This window comes from Spea bombifrons, chromosome 5 (genome assembly GCF_027358695.1).
Source record: "Spea bombifrons isolate aSpeBom1 chromosome 5, aSpeBom1.2.pri, whole genome shotgun sequence".
In the NCBI taxonomy this organism is placed as follows: Eukaryota; Metazoa; Chordata; class Amphibia; order Anura; family Pelobatidae; genus Spea; species Spea bombifrons.
Window position 1 is genome coordinate 95,769,380 of NC_071091.1, and position 16,360 is coordinate 95,785,739.

The following is a 16,360-nucleotide window of genomic DNA, read 5'->3' on the forward strand; positions in this document are numbered from 1 at the left end:
TAAAGTTTAAAAAAAATTTTTTGCTCTTAATTAAACCCCCACTTAAAACTACTTTATACATTCCACATACACTCAGTTGGCACATTTCTTTGGACACTTTTCCAGTTTTTTAGCTGCTCTTTGCACACACACATTGTATATATATATATATATATATATATATATATATATATATATATATATATATATATATATATATATATATATATATATATATATATACACACACACACACACACACACACACACACACATATACATACATACATACACTCACTGGCCACTTTATTAGGTACACCTGTTCAATTGCTTAACACAAATGGCTAATTAGCCAATCACATGGCAGCAACTCAATGCATTTAGGCATGTAGACGTGGTCAAGACAACTTGCTGAAGTTCAAACCGAGCATTAGAATGGGGAGAAAGGTGATTTAAGCGACTTTACAACATGGAATGGTTGTTGGTGCCAGACGGGCTGGTCTGAGTATTCCAGAAACTGCTGATCTACTGGGATTTTCACACATAACCGTCTCTAGGGTTTACAGAGAATGGTGCGGAAAAAAAGAGAAAATACCTAGTGAGCGTCAGTTGTGTGGACGAAAATGCCTTTTTTGATGTCAGAGGAGAATGGGCAGACTTAAATTGACCCTCGTTGCAACCAAGGTATGCAGAATACCATCTCTAAACGCACAACACATGAAAGCTTGAAGCGGATGGGCTACAGCAGCAGAAGACCACACCGGGTACCACTTCTGTCAGCTAAGGACAGGAAACCGAGGCTACAAATGACACAGGCTCACCACAATTGGACAATGGAAGACTAGAAGAACGTTGCCTGGTCTGATGAGTCTCGATTCCAGCTACGACATTCAGATGGCAGGGTCAGACTTTGGCATAAATAACTTGAAAGCATGGATCCATCCTGCCTTGTATCAACGGTTCAGGCTGGTGGCGTAATGGTGTGGAGGATATTTTCTCGGCACACTTTGTGTCCCTTAGTACCAGTTGAGCATCGTTTTAAAGCAGTCTACCCGAGTATGGATGCTGACCATGTCCATCCCTTTATGACCACAGTGTACCCATCTTCTGATGGCTACTTCCAGCAGGATAATGCACCATGTCACAAAGCTCACATCATCTCAAACTGGTTTCTTGAACATGACAGTGAGTTCACTGTACTCCAATGGCCTCCATAGTCACCTGATCTCAATCCAATAGAGCACCTGTGGTATGGTGGAACAGGAGATTCACATCATGGATGTGCAGCTGAGAAATCGTCAGCAACTGTGCAAAGTCATCATGTTCATACGAACCAAAATCTCTGAGGAATGTATGCATATAACTTTTTTTAGTCCCTTTAACCTTTTCAGATGCAATGGTGTGTAAAAAAAATTAAAAAAATAAATATAAGAGTGGAAATTCCTGTTTGTGAATGACACGTGGTCCTTGCCTCAAGGAATATCTTCATAGGCATTCAGAGGCCCTTTATCACGCCCATCATTCCTGTGTTCAAATGGCACATTGTGTTCTATAATCCAAGTTTGAGTTTAAAAGGCTAACTGATTGTTAGAAAATCCTTTTACAATTATGTTTTCCATGAAACAGCTAAGTGGCCCCAAACTTTTGAACAGTAGTATAACTATTAGCACCCACTGACATCCTATACAATAAACCAGATAAAGAAAAAAGTAGCATCTACAACGGTTATTGAATCTGTTTCCATGCGACGAGACCTCCAGCCTGCAATCCTTCGTAATACACAAAGTCACAGGCATCCAATGTAGCGTTTACTTCTAGGACAGTTACATTATCCATGCATGTTACAATTTAGGACAATCATGTTGTTATTTTGGTGTGGATACAAGACAAAAAGTATTGTATATTTAGTACAGTATACTGGGATATGCAGATACTCACAAAAGCTAGCCCTAAACATTGAAATGTTATCCCCATAAGATATTACTACATGTTGCGTTCATATACGTCATAGATCTACAGATTAATGCTGTATAACATATTATAAATATAACCTCTCCATATTGTAACGAGTCTTGTTGCATGCAAATATATAGTTAATTACATTATCAATGAAAGCAGTATAGTATATAAACAGCCCCCTCAGCTGTTTAGTGTATACACAGTACGCCCTACATCATCTCTCGATGTAGGACAATGTATTGTAAGACGACGCATTGTGTCTGTTTACACAGCCTGCTTACTAGAACAAGCAACTAATGTTTAAAAACAATTTCATCTGCACATCTCCTAGCGTATAGAACGCATTTCAACGGCAGCATGTATAGAACCTAGCCATAAAATTGCGAAGGACAGATAGGGAATAATCTAATAAGAAGCAGGGTACAGAGGGATCATTCAAATCCAAATTGTTTAAAGACGCAGTGTGTCTAAAACTCCTCTCGCTAAGTCAACTAGCAAATGTTATAAAATAAGATGTCAAACAGGGAAACACAGGGATTTTTTTTTTTACCTCTGGCAGTGCAACGTCTCACTGCAAGCCTAATTAATCAAAGCCAAGTAAATCACACTGAAAGTATCTATCGCCTTATAAGAGTCTCTCTTCTATGTGTAAATCACCATAAATTCATGACATTGTTTTTGAGGATCTTCTCGCTGTGATCTCTCAAGTATATGCTGGGAAATCTCTCTACCGATGCAAAAACCTTTGGGTCTTATTACACCCTAGTGGGCCTAAGGTCATTAAGGGGTTCCAAAGCGGCCTGATATATATTAAAGGCCCGGGTCTGTTTTGGATCGCAGTCTGGCAACAGGAGGAAGCATAGTTTTACCATGAGAAATATAGGTATTATTATCAGAACGAAGACTATTTTGTAAATACAGTTTAAAACACGGTTTCCCCCTAGGGATTAATCCAAAGCACTCACATACACCCATATTTGAGCAAGGCCCAGCACTCTAATTCATGCTAATGCTTAGTAATTCTCTGTTTCACTTATTTCAGGTCCATAATCTATGGAAATAGTTCAGTAATCGATATGATTCACCAAACAGAAACAACACTGATAAACGATCACGTTCTTCTGGTATGTTAGTTAATACTGTGGGGCGGACACGCCGCTTCATCCTGTAAACACAAGTTGTGACGTTTATGCCGTCTCTAAGGTCTCTGGCCTCTGCAAGAAGAAAAATATGCAGTCCTGATAACTGATAGTAGCAATTCTCATTCAGAAAACAATAGCCAACTATTGACACATATCAGTATGGAACAGAAGGGGAACATCTTCTTCCCACCTACTACAGGAGGTCAGGAAGTGAAGACAGTCTCTAACTTGGAAGTAAGAAGATTCCGGTCAATGAGATGCAGGCAGATCTCTGCATAACAATACGTCCTCTTATGTCCCAGGATAACATGGTAATGTATTTAGCCCCAGGCACATGCAATGTATAGACTTACAAAGGTCCTTTGTACTAGTTAACCCCTAACATGCAGATTGTATTTTGCATGGCAAGCCACACGAAAAAGTAGAGGACACATGACTCTAAACCTTTTAACAAAATTTGTACACGTCACTTATATAACCATCATAAATACTGTGAATTAGGAAAAATGTAGATCAAAATTCTTCAACCATTGATGTGAAGTTAAAAAAAAAAAAAAAAAGTTGAAATTCAGGTTTACCGATCACGCAGAACTGGGATATATAAAGACAAGCTGGCTATAGGCAATGTAAAACAATTTTGTTTTAGTCATCTGAACATATTTCCAGCAAATACAATCAGGGTGCTAAGGTATAGCAGGGCTTCTTACATTTCTTTATATATTTGCATTAAAAAAAATAAGCATTCAATTTGACAGCGATCATATGCATTAGATTGCATAGGATAGCAAAGTTACACAAGGAGCCTTCCAGCTGTGATGGGTTTCAAATCACAATGAAAGGCAACTTTAAATTGGGATCCAGATTTGAATTCTTTGAAGCCCAAGGTGTTAAACAGGCAATAGAGCAACAATACTTCAAACACCATGCTATCTATTTCTCATAAAATCTCCTAAACATTTTATTACAACACTCTTGCAACAGTTTTGACTGCCCAACCTGTAAAAAGAAAAGGACAGAAGACAACAAGCACAGATGTTTAGTTTTCCATTTAAGAAATGACAGTCTTTAATATCTATATATAGATATATACATACATATATGTTAGACACACCTCTGAATGAGGGTGACTGGCAAGCCAAGCATTCCATGTCTTTCATGACCACATAAGTAATAATTTAAATGACACAATTATTAAATATGTAATACACTTTAAACTGTGCTGTCAGCAGTACTTCTGGGAAGTTTTTTTTTTCAGATTATTAAATTACACCAATAAATGGAATTACCCACAATACATTTAGGCAAGTGGCCCATATGCTAGAATTTTTAAGACCACCAACTGGTGACGATGCAGTAATAATATAATATATAATAATAAATGACTTAATACTTGAGAAAAGGCATGCTGGTGAACTTTGTATGTGCAAAACACAAAGCAATCAAAAGAAATGTTTAATTATAAACATGTAAGAGATTGTTATATGTGAGGTTTAATAAATCCCTATGGCCAAATATAGTTCAATTCAGAAAATATGCAGATCCTTCCTGCTAGGAGGGGGTTTGCCAGCACATCTGTCTTCTGGGTACTCGATGAGCCAGAATACCATATGTAATAGAATAAACAAGCTACTGCATTCTAAACGGAGATACAAATATATAGGAAAAGGCATGTTCACAATAGAGCTCACTTGGTATCCCAAGGGTTAATTAGTGTAGCACTTACCTGGTGTGTGTTATTATACAGACTGAAGAGACCTGTGTTGTTTTCACTATTATGTCCAAAAGTTTCATTTTCAGGCAGAGAAGCCATTGGGCCCTCGTTGGCCATTCTCCCTTAATCACAATGGGATGGATGGATGGTTCTGATGAGCCTTCATGGGAACTTGGCATGAGTTTCCCAGCCCCCAAGCCCAGTAAGGGATCAGCCAGCTGGTTTGCAGTGTTTGTGTGGCAGGCAGAAACTCCCTCTAAGCAATCACTTCCTACACCAGGAGGGTGTGTGTTAGTGTGTGTGTGTGTGTATGGTGCTGCTAGGCTCCGGCCCTGACACTCCCTCTCTATTCAAAGCAAGTCTCAGGGAGAACACATGTGAGCCCTGGCCTCATACTCAGTCTCCTGTCTGTAAGGTGATAGAAACAACACGTCTGGGTAATTCAATTTAAAAGCACAGGAGGCTTACAGGCTGGAGTCACCTTCACAGGATGCTCTTTATCTAAATTACTACAATGGCACGAATGTGAATAATACTGGAAGTAGAAAATAATGCATTCTTTTGTGATAGAATGATAAAACAGGGAGCAAACAATCAGGAGTAGCAGTAGAGAAAGGGGCCATTTTTTTAATTTATCTGATCTGTATGTAGCTATAATTAAGAGTACAAAAACCCAGCACTTCTTATATACTGAAAATAAAAGATATTATATTTTCCTGAAGATCTCAGAAATAATCTATAGTGCCACTGTAGATTATATGTATATCTATATCTATATATATCTATATCTATCTATATATATATATATATATATATATATATATATATATATATATAATTAGAACTTATGTATCTGTTATATTTGTTAACAATGATCTTTTCAATTAGTGTTATTAGGCAAGCAGCTCTGTGTACACTTGTGGTATTGTACACAAACAGTTCACAATATGCCTGGAAGCAAAAACTATTTAGGAAAAATATGAACACTTGTTTGCAAACTGGTCTTCCAGTTGTTGTATGTCCTGTTTACTTACTGTACAGGGCTGTAGAACATAATGGCATTATATAAACCAGTACATAATAATCCACTCTTAATTTTATCTCAGAATTGTCCCGTGTTAGTGAATGTTACTATGCTACTTGAGGCTCTTCAGACATTAAAGATCTACAAGCCCCAAGATCCTATAAAAACCTGTACTTTGAGAGGTGCTAAGGACTAAATAAAAATTTGCAGGATCTCTTTGCTCATACTGTGTGCATCCCCAAGAGTAAAGAGAAGACATTCTGACATTCCCACTTTAAAACCTCCATTTACCAATGTAAAAATAAATAACCATAGACACATGGAATTGTTTAAATATTTGAAAACTTTATATTAAGTATTAAAATTAAATATTTCCGCAGACAGGGTGCAAGCTGCAGTGAAGACGGAGGGGGGAGGGAGAACTGTGCCAGGTGCACCAAAGGATTAGGGGAAAATAGGGGGGAAAGTGTTAATATGTGCATGTGTATTCGTGTATGATGTTAACGTGTATGTGAAAGTTTGTATGTTACTCTATGGAGTCAGAGTGTGTGTTAGTGTAAGTATCATGTCATATAGTATGAGTGTGTGTATGTTAGTGCATGGTGAATGACAATAGCATGAGTGTGTATACAAAGGCTGGAAACTTCTAGCCCAGGGCAGGTACAGCTGAACGCTTCCTCACATAACACACACACTTACACAAGTGCTCACGTTAATACACAGTAACACAAACTTACACATACACACTCACATTAACACACACATGCACATGCCTTCATCTTTTTCAGTGCGATTTGGGTTTCCTGGGAGGGTTGATTATGTAACTATGTAATTTATGGACTTTTTATATTGTATTGTACTGATTATGTAACCATGTACATTTATGAATAAACCCAATCTGGGTTTCCATATGGATTTGTTATGTAAAGTAAAAAAAATGTTTCCCAGGATATGTTGAGAAACAAACATCTTGCAGATGACTAAGATTATTAGATGTTAGTGACAGTGCTTGCATCATGGGTCCTTCTTTGAGTATAGGACCCCGGGAATTCAAATGTGAAGAAGTAACTTAACCGAGTGCCCCCAAGTGTGTGAATCCACTTTAGTTTTGAAATATCTTCTTTTTGTCCAAACTATATTCCTGCTGGATATGAAATCCACAATTATGTTGGTATAAGGGCCTAATCCATGATTTAATGTTACATTACAGTACATTACTTTATTTTGTAAAGCACCAACAGTGTCAGTAAAATAATTTAAAATTACACACAGAATAGCAAACTGGTACAAAGGGAAAAGAGGAGGGAATTAAAGCAGTAGCAGCAGACTGCTTGGATGAGGATGAATTGATTAAGATGTTGGCTGAGTGTTATGAGGGAAGGTTGTACGCTTCTCAAAAAGAACGCCAGACAGTATATCACAAGGGAGTGGATTAATACCGTATTTGCTCGATTATAAGACAAGGTTTTTTCAGAGCAAATGCACTGAAAAAGACCCCTCATCTTATATTCAAGGTTGTCTTCTAATCAGACCTTAAATAGAGGTCTGACTATAAGACTTAGATCCAGATCCCCCACAGCGCTGCAGGGGACCCGGATCCTCCTCTCTGGCAGCCAGTGGAGGTCTGTGCGATGCACACGGACAACCTCCGCTGCTGCCGCCACTTCCTCTGGGGCTTCTATGACGGAGCGCCGGCATCACATGACCTTCCGGAGCTCATTCATAGAAGCCCCAGTGGAAGTGCTGGCAGCATCAGCGGATGTTGTCTGCGTGCATCACCTCCACCGGCTGCCCCCGATAAACACCAAGGTATCTCAAGTACGGGGGACAAGTCTAGGGAGGGTAAGAGTGGCATATGGGGGGTATCTGGGCTTTCTGGAGGCAGAGTGGCATATAGGAGGTTAAAAGGAATATCAGGGAGCCAGAGTGGCATATAGGGGGTTAAAAGGAATATCAGGGAGGCAGAGTGGCAAATAGGGGGTTAAAAGGAATATCAGGAAGGTAAAGTGGCATATCTGCGGGGCAGAGTGGCATATAGGGGGTTAAAAGGCATATCTGGGAGGCAGAGTGGCATATAGGGGGGTATAAGGCAATTATGGGGGCAGAGTGGCATTTAAGGGGGCATGAGGCATATCTGAGGGGCAGATGTGCATAACTAGGGGCAGGTTGGCAAATAAAAGGAAACAAAAAATGCATTTTTCTCAATCATAGCTTTTGGTCATTGGGGTTGGTCAACTGGGCAAAAGACTGCAGAGAGGTCCAAGATTATATGGAGTGAGAAGTGGCCTTTTGTTTCAGCAGTGATGAAACGTGTTGTGTCTCCGAAACATACATAACACTAATCCGTAGGTACATTTTTGGACAGATAACACCCATCTGCGTTATTTTACTAATATCTGCCTATAAGGACATGATTGTTTTCCTTTTCCTATTTTTTCTGTTATTTTTGTCATTATTTAAGAAATCATGAGGGATCATCAGTACCAGAATTCTGGGATTATGATACTAAAAGGTTTCCTCCTATATCATGATTAGCAATTGTAGATAAGTAAGACTTGGAAAGACAATGAACTACAAAGTAAGTAAATGCAACAGCATTGCACCTATTACTATAGATGCTCATCTCATCTAAAAGCTTTATGGTGTTCTATTACAATCAATGCAATTATAATCAAAGTTGTGTCTTTGCGCTGATTGCATTTAAACAAATTATGCATTGTAAAATATTAGCATATAGCTGATTATATAACTGATTATCACGAGAGATGCTCTGTCAGGAGAATTTGGAAATAAATCACAACTGATGTTTAAATTGTAACTCGCCATGACATTCCACATAGGAAGACAAATGACCCTTATCTGCTCATACTGTTTATATAATAATATCACATTGTAGGCCATGGACCTAATAATATCATACACATGTTATGAACAAAAAAGCCATGTATTTTCAGTGATGTACCTGGAAACAAACAATAAAATAAAAATTTCAATAGGTTTCCAGGGTAAACTGTTGCTTTGAAGGGAAGATATTTATGTGTTTATTTCTGTATCAGACGGCGTTATATACTGTATTAAGAATATTGAAGAGTAAGTGCCCAAAGGGGAGTTTGGGGGCATCAGTAGGTGGTAGTTGTACAGTTGGCCAGCAGACTAGGTGACCAAACATTTTTGGCACAGTATCATCTTTGGGCCCATGCCCCACTTTGTCATGGTCCATAATGGTGGGCTCCAAAGCTGCTCTCCATTTCAAAAGAAAGCCTTCTCCTTCATCCCCCAAGGTCCTCTTTTTAAGAAAATACATCTCCCCGGGCCGTGTGTTAATTCCTTGAAAACTCTGCTGTGTATACTCAACGGTTGCAGCCCTGAGGTGGTTTAGTCACCACACTGAGTTGATTTGAGATAAAACCGTATCTGCTCATTAACTGTATTATTCTTTATTAAGGATCAACCCCCCCAAGCTTTATCTGTGAGTGGGTCAGAGGTAATCCCAGCGTAATGTATAATAAATAATTCTGAGCATAAGTTGTGGATTTTAAAGGGCCAACTTGGGCGTTTACGCAGTGAGGCTCATTATTAATTCATAGTAAATGCGGTGAGATGCAATGTTTTTTTTGGGTTATTTCACTAACAGACTCACAGATTAGTGAATAAACAATTCATATTTTTTTAAAAAATGCATGCTTCTGGGTATTTCATTAAGTACCATTTAAATTTTATAAAAATATAATATTTTTTAAGTCTCTTACAAGGGATACATAGATTACAAGTAGATTACAAGATATTGTAAATTGTAAATATGCCTGTGTACAATTTAAAAAATATATTTAATAATTATTTTTAAAAATTATGTATTCTACAAAGGCATTCCAGATCCCATTGTTAATTATGGCAATCAACACAGTGGAACTAGAATTATGATTATATTCTTTAATTGCACGTGTCATTGTCATTATAAATTAAAAATCAAATGGATGTTAAAGTAGTTGTCAGTGTTGTTAGCTTCATGTGTCTCTGTTCTTAATCAATTCCGAAGCTTGTGCCAGTTATGAAATAAACTTATTTCAAGGGAACTTCATGAATAAGGTCTGGACTATTGCCCTAAGTTAGTAATAAAACATTTTTTTTTTATTTTTATTTGCTTCAGGTCTAAGTAAAACAAGAGAATCTCTGTACACAAAAATGTTATTCCTATAGATCTCATTTTATTTTTTTATTAAAGTCTTGGACACGTGGCAGGTACTTTGTCAGAACTTTAGATTTTTTAAATGTTGTTGAGTCTATGTAGCTGTTTGCAGAATGTGACGCTCTTATGGTGGCAACATTAATCTGCATTATTGTGGTATGTAAATAAAATAATAAGATAAAATAATAAAAGTAATAAAAGCCATTCGGCCCATCTAGTCGGCCCAGTTTTCCTTATGTAGAGTCCTTGGTCTTGTCTTAGATTCAGGATAACATTATGCCCATCCCATTCATGTTTAAATATTAGCCTCTGCCACTTCTGATTTGAGGCTGTTCCATTTATTTACCACCCTCTGATAAAATACAAAAAACCTATTTACATTAAACCTAAGCCTATGACCCACCAGACTATGCCCTTTTGTTCTAACGTTTCTCCTGTGAAATAAACTGCCCTCCTGTACTTTGTTAAATTCCTTTAAGTATTGAAATGTTTCTATCATTTCTCTTCTTTCCACCAAGCTATACATCTTGAAATCCCTTATTTTTTCCTGATAATTTTAACCCTACAAACCATTTTAGTAGCCCTCCTCTGAACTCTCTCCAACCTGTCAATATCCTTCTGGAGATGGGGTCTCCAGAACAGAACGCAATACTCTAGGTGAGGCCTGACCAGAGATCTGTAAAGAGGCAGAACTACCTCCCTCTTCCTGCTACGAATGCTACAATCCAGCTTGTTTTTTTTCCATTGCCTGCTTGCCTTAAAGTCCTCCCAAGTCCCTCTCTTCTGTTGTCACTGACAGAACAGTGCCCCCAATGCTATATCCTGCTTTGGGATTTGTTATATCCAAGTACATTATTTTAACGTTTACATTTACTCTTTCTTTGATTGCTCCTATTGAGAAGACTCCGTGCACTACAGGAAATGCAGAACAATGTAACAAATGAGGATCAAACGAGGATATGAAGAAATTAGAAAGGCTACTCAAGAGATTCTTCTCTAACGAAATGTAAGTTTCTGGATAAAGGAAAGAGAAATGATGGTTGTAGCCCGATAAATATGAAGGAATGTAATTGCAATAACAATTAACAAAGAAATAGAACAATAAAAGGAGGGACAATGTTCACTTACATGTCTTTAATAAAATCATAACTTTCCTTCACGCTTTGTTCTGAACATAGTATTACAAAACCAAGAAAAATGAGCAGCAATAACCTGATTAGACACATCTTAAATTGCTTTAAAATAAAATATTTTAAACATTGATTCTGTAAACCAATCAGCTTTGAAAATGATGTCCTAATGTCCTGCACATATTTATTAACATCACTGATGACTATTTACATGCGCCACAAGTACAGGAGTTCATTGGTGAATATGGTTTCTGCAGTGGTATTCAAAGTTGTAAACATAAAACCACAAGGAGTTAGGGATTATCCAGCAAATTAAGGTACAATTAATTATTTTGAGAAATGTGTCGCCCTTGTAATGTTGAACAAAACTCTAGATGATGTAAAAGGTGTACTGGAAATATCCACAGCCTTGTACAGATCAGAAAATCATTTGAAAGAAATGAAATTAAAAAAGAAATGTTGTCAACTTGGCTAAAAGCTGTTTCTAAAGATATGTACTCATTAGAAGAGCAAGATTGCAAAAAGCTTAACATAACACTGTCATCTCAGGTATCATATTTACAACACAAGAGCCTTTCCATGTGAAATGCAACTAAAAAATAAACTGCTTCCCAACTGGCAGAATGACCTGCTGAGATTACTAAACTGTAAGTATTAATCATTTGATAAGCTTTCCCTTGATCAATACAAGAGATCCCATCTACAATTATTACTGAATCTGCATGGACAGGTGAAATGCCCTATTTAAAGCACCAACAAAAACCAAATCAACAAGATATTTCTATCAGCCAACTGGTTACCGGGAGCCAAGGACAGCATTCCTCAATATTCCACAATCCCAGCAAAAATAACAAAAATCTTTTTGGTAGGTCGTAATTTATTTGATCTTGGCCCTCCCCACATTTAAGGGCATGCCAAGGATTGGACACATTTGACATTTGAGTCTTATAAACCTTACTTGGTATATAATGTCTTATTGTTGAGATACAACAATAAGAATCCAATTTCTTGCACCTCCTTTCTCTATTTGTGAATTTCAAATTATTAGGAATAATTAACCCTGGTGATGCGGGGACCATAAAAAAAGGTACATTGAAAATAAGGTTCGTGATCCAGCGGAATTTAAAATCTGTCTATTTGTGTGTTTTTTTTCTTTGTGTTGTTTGTAAAATTCGCTTGCAAGAGATACAATCAAATTTTTTTATGTTTATTTTAAAATGCAAATAAAAAAATAAAAAAAATAAAATAAATAAAGAATCCAATTTCTTGCACCTCCTTTCTCTATGAATTGGACAAGCCTCTCCTGAATGTTAGCTCACTCTTATGCATTTAGGTGGCAACTTGTCCGTATTAACTTGTTCATCTACTGAAAACATCTTACCTTGTGTGACTGTCATTATGTTTCCTCTGAAAAAAACCTTTTAAAACCAGTGAGTGTGCAAATGATAAAGACTAAGTATCAGACATAATAGATGTTGCTGATATAATGGCTTTTTACACAGTCTGGTCTATCAAAGCACCCATGACGGCTATTCAATTGAGAATTCCAGCAGGATAAACAATATCATTGAAATACAAATAAATAGGAATATATCATATGAGAAGTACAGCTAAATCAAATAATTAGAAAGAAACAATACTGGAATAAACAATAAAGGAAATAAAGTAAACAAAACATAATTGAAATTTAAAGGCACAAATAATTAAGAAAACAATAAAACAATATTAGTTTATACAGATGGGATACTTATTTCCTGAGGGAGCAATAAACAAAGAGGACTACGGTTCTATCCTAAGCTCTAATTGGTTTAACCTCTTTGTTCCATGACATATTTTCACGGTGTTATGCCTTGTTATTGGCCTTCATGTAATTTGAACTTGCTGCTGAGGGGTAATAAAGGGAGTACTCATAATATGAGCCTCCAGCCTTGTAATACATTTCAAGTCATTTGAGGTTGATAATTATAGTAGTTAAGTATATGGCCATTTAATGAAAACACTTTTAAATGCATTTTTTTAGAGAAGTAGTAAATTAAATATGGATTTGATCCAGAAATAATCCAGAAGTAATTAGTTTTTATCATAGTAAAGGTGTCCATGATATACTGTTGCATGAAATAATATAATGCATGATATTGCATATTGTTATTAGGGTATATAATATGTCTGCTTTGGTTCCTGAATAGTTTACGTCTTTTCAAACCGTGCTATGTTAATTATGATATATATGATCTTTAAGTGCCTTTCTTTGATTCAAAGGCATATGAGTTTGCAATCTACCTCAATATGAAAACAGCTAAGTTCTGTTTCATAAGTTACCAGCCCAATCAGATAACGTCAGAAGCCAAGATGGAGGTGGTTTGCGAAAGTGTAGAGCATTAAGCCCTCTAGTAGCAGACCTACTAAAGAAATGAGATCAATGGGTCATAACTGTGATATGGTCTGAAATTACATTACACATGAAACCTCACAGACATCACATCCAAAGACACACAGACACAGCTGTTCATTGCTGCCATGTGTAGTGACATATTTACTTTTGATGATGTCATAGCCGTGACCCAGGGAAGCACTCAGTTGCTCCCTGGACTAATCTCACTGGCTGCAAACCTTTATGACATCATATCACACTGCCACTTATGGAGAAAATGGGTTGGCTATAACAGCTCGTTATACTATATCACTATACACTATAGTGTGTATATGTCAAAGTTAATACCTGTGTTAGTTTCTTAATGGTCGAATCCTTGTATGACACAGCACTTCAAACTTATGTTGTTTACTATTGAGTTTTCACTTTATAGGTATATTAAACTCTTTTTCCGATTGTCCTGTGAACATAGATAAACATTCCATCATGGTATTCATTATTTTTGGGGGAAAGTGCAATAAATAACGGCTACAGTTTAATTTTAGGTCCTACAATCACTAGCTTTTTTTTCTACTTCTTCTAATGCTACTGGACTTTCTCAGAGAATACCTTGGTTAACCACTTCCTTAAGCAGAGACATATATTTTCCTATTTGGTAGTGATTACGATAATTGTACACAGATAGGTTAGATTACAAACTGGTTATTGTGAAGAAAGAATTAACCCTTTACTTTTTTATCTTAATTATTATTTTTAAGATTAAAGATAAGATCAAATATTAACATAAAACAATGGGCTAATCTGTAGCCAGTCCCAGGAAGAAGGCACAAATGTTAACCTGGTATCATAGAAATTGATAAAATATATACAGTGAGTGTTTAATTATAGACAGATAACCATTAACATGGACCCTGTTTAGCCAGACATGTTGACAAATGTATGGTTTTTTTTTTACCTTACTTTATCAAATTAACGTAGAATTAGCACACAGCTGGATATACCAAACATACATTATTGTACCTATGTTCAACTCTGTGTTTAAACTACAAGTGGTAAAGGGAAATTATTTCAGGGTCCTCGTTTCCTAGAATCTGCCACTAGGGAGCTATTAAGGATAGCTTTGATTACCTTACGTGTCATGAAGACTCTGGGTTTAGGAACGAATTAACTCTGGGCAAGTCTTTTAGATCTCAGTGTGGGTAGAGGTTAGCATAACATTCTAGCCAATTCTCTCAGTTCTGCCCTCCTTCAGTCTCTTCTTCTCACCTGGTGACATCACCCATGGTGTGCCTCTAACAACTCGTGGATTAAGAAGGAAGAGGGAATCACTGGGACTGCAATCCTGGGATTTTCCCAGTTTGTTTATATGCCCACAAATAAGGTCTTTCAAGCTCTCAGCACGGAGGGAGTACACTATATGGACAAGTGAATTGGGACACAGCTCTTACTTATTGAATTCAGATGTTTCAATGAGGCCCATTGCCACAGATATATAATAAAATCAAGCACTTAGCCATGCAGTCTGCATTTACAAACATTTGTGAAAATAAATGGGTTGTTCTGAAGAGCTCAGTGAATTCAAGCGTGGCACTGTGATAGGATGCCACTGCCAAAGTCAGTTCATAAAATTTCATCCCTGCTAGATATTCCACTGTCATCTGTAAGTGGCATTATTGGAAACTGAAAGTGTCTAGAAACAACAGCCATGACGTGGAAAACCATGTAACGTCACACAGCAAGGTAACTGAGTGCTGAGGTACATGGTGCATAAAAGTTGCCAACATTCTGTTGATTCTATAGCTGAAAAATTCTGAGCAGGAATGAGTTTCCATGGCCAAGCCCAAGATGGGCTTTGGGATGAACTGGAACAGAGATTGTGAGCCAGGTCTTCTTGTCCAACATAACCTCACAAATGCTCTACTTGATGAATTGGCACAAATTCCCACAGACACACTCCAAAATCTTGTGGAAAGCTTTCCCAGGAGAGTGGAAGCTGTTATAGCTACAAAGGGGGGGGGCAACTACATTTTAATGTCTATGTATTTGGAATGCAATATCATAAAATCCCCTGTCGGTGTAATGGTCAGGTGTCCCCATACATTTGGCCATATAGTGTATGTATGTTGGAATGTAAATTTTATGTATAAGTGTGTGTGTTAACATGAATGTGTATGTAAAGGTATGTGAGCATTAATGTGTATGTGTAAGCATGAACGTGTAAGTGTTTTTGTTTGTTAGCAAAAATGTGTAAGTGTGTGACAGAGGAAATGTTAGCATGAGTGTGTATGTGTGAGTATGTGTTAATATGAGTAAGTGTTTGTTAGTTTAAGTATATGTAAGCATGTGTATGTGTGTTAGTGAAAGTGTGTAAGTGTGTGTTTATATGTGTGCCAGTGTGTATGTAGGTGGCAATGGGGCCACTTTGCTTTACTTCTACCCCTGGGCCAGAAGGTGCCAGCCCTACCCTAGTCCTGACTGCTTTTAAGTATTTTTTCAATAACACACTAGTTTGTGTTAACTTGCAAAACCTTTGAATTCCAACATTACCTTTCAGTGCATATTTTTTCATTTGAATTCCTGAAATGTAAGTTTTGCAGAATGTTTATTGTTTAGGCTGCTGGCTTGCAATTAAATTTGTATTGAAGTAAACACAGGTCAAGAGATCAAACAAACAATTTAGCATAAAATTCAAAAGTCAGTAAACAATAACGGAAGAAATGTAACCAAAAGCCCATCAGCTGCACGTAATGAACATCCAAATCAGGATCATATTAAAGGAAGTAAAAATCCAATCCTGATCTAATTTGAAAGTTGAGCATAACAATCTGATAAAGAACAGATTTTTAAATATTTTATAC

General features: G+C 37.0%; 1 protein-coding gene across 2 annotated transcripts in view; it reads right to left on the reverse strand.

Annotated features, from left to right (window-relative positions):
• NIPAL2 (NIPA like domain containing 2) overlaps positions 1 to 5,055 on the reverse strand; it is a 28,436-nt gene extending 23,381 nt beyond the window's left edge. For both annotated transcript variants that reach the window (XM_053466779.1, XM_053466778.1), the window contains exon 1: positions 4,804 to 5,055. In XM_053466779.1, coding sequence (XP_053322754.1) covers positions 4,804 to 4,908 — 105 coding nt within the window. In that variant the 5' untranslated portion in view covers positions 4,909 to 5,055. The remainder of the gene's footprint in view (positions 1 to 4,803) is intronic.
• Between the last annotated feature and the right edge of the window lie 11,305 nt (positions 5,056 to 16,360).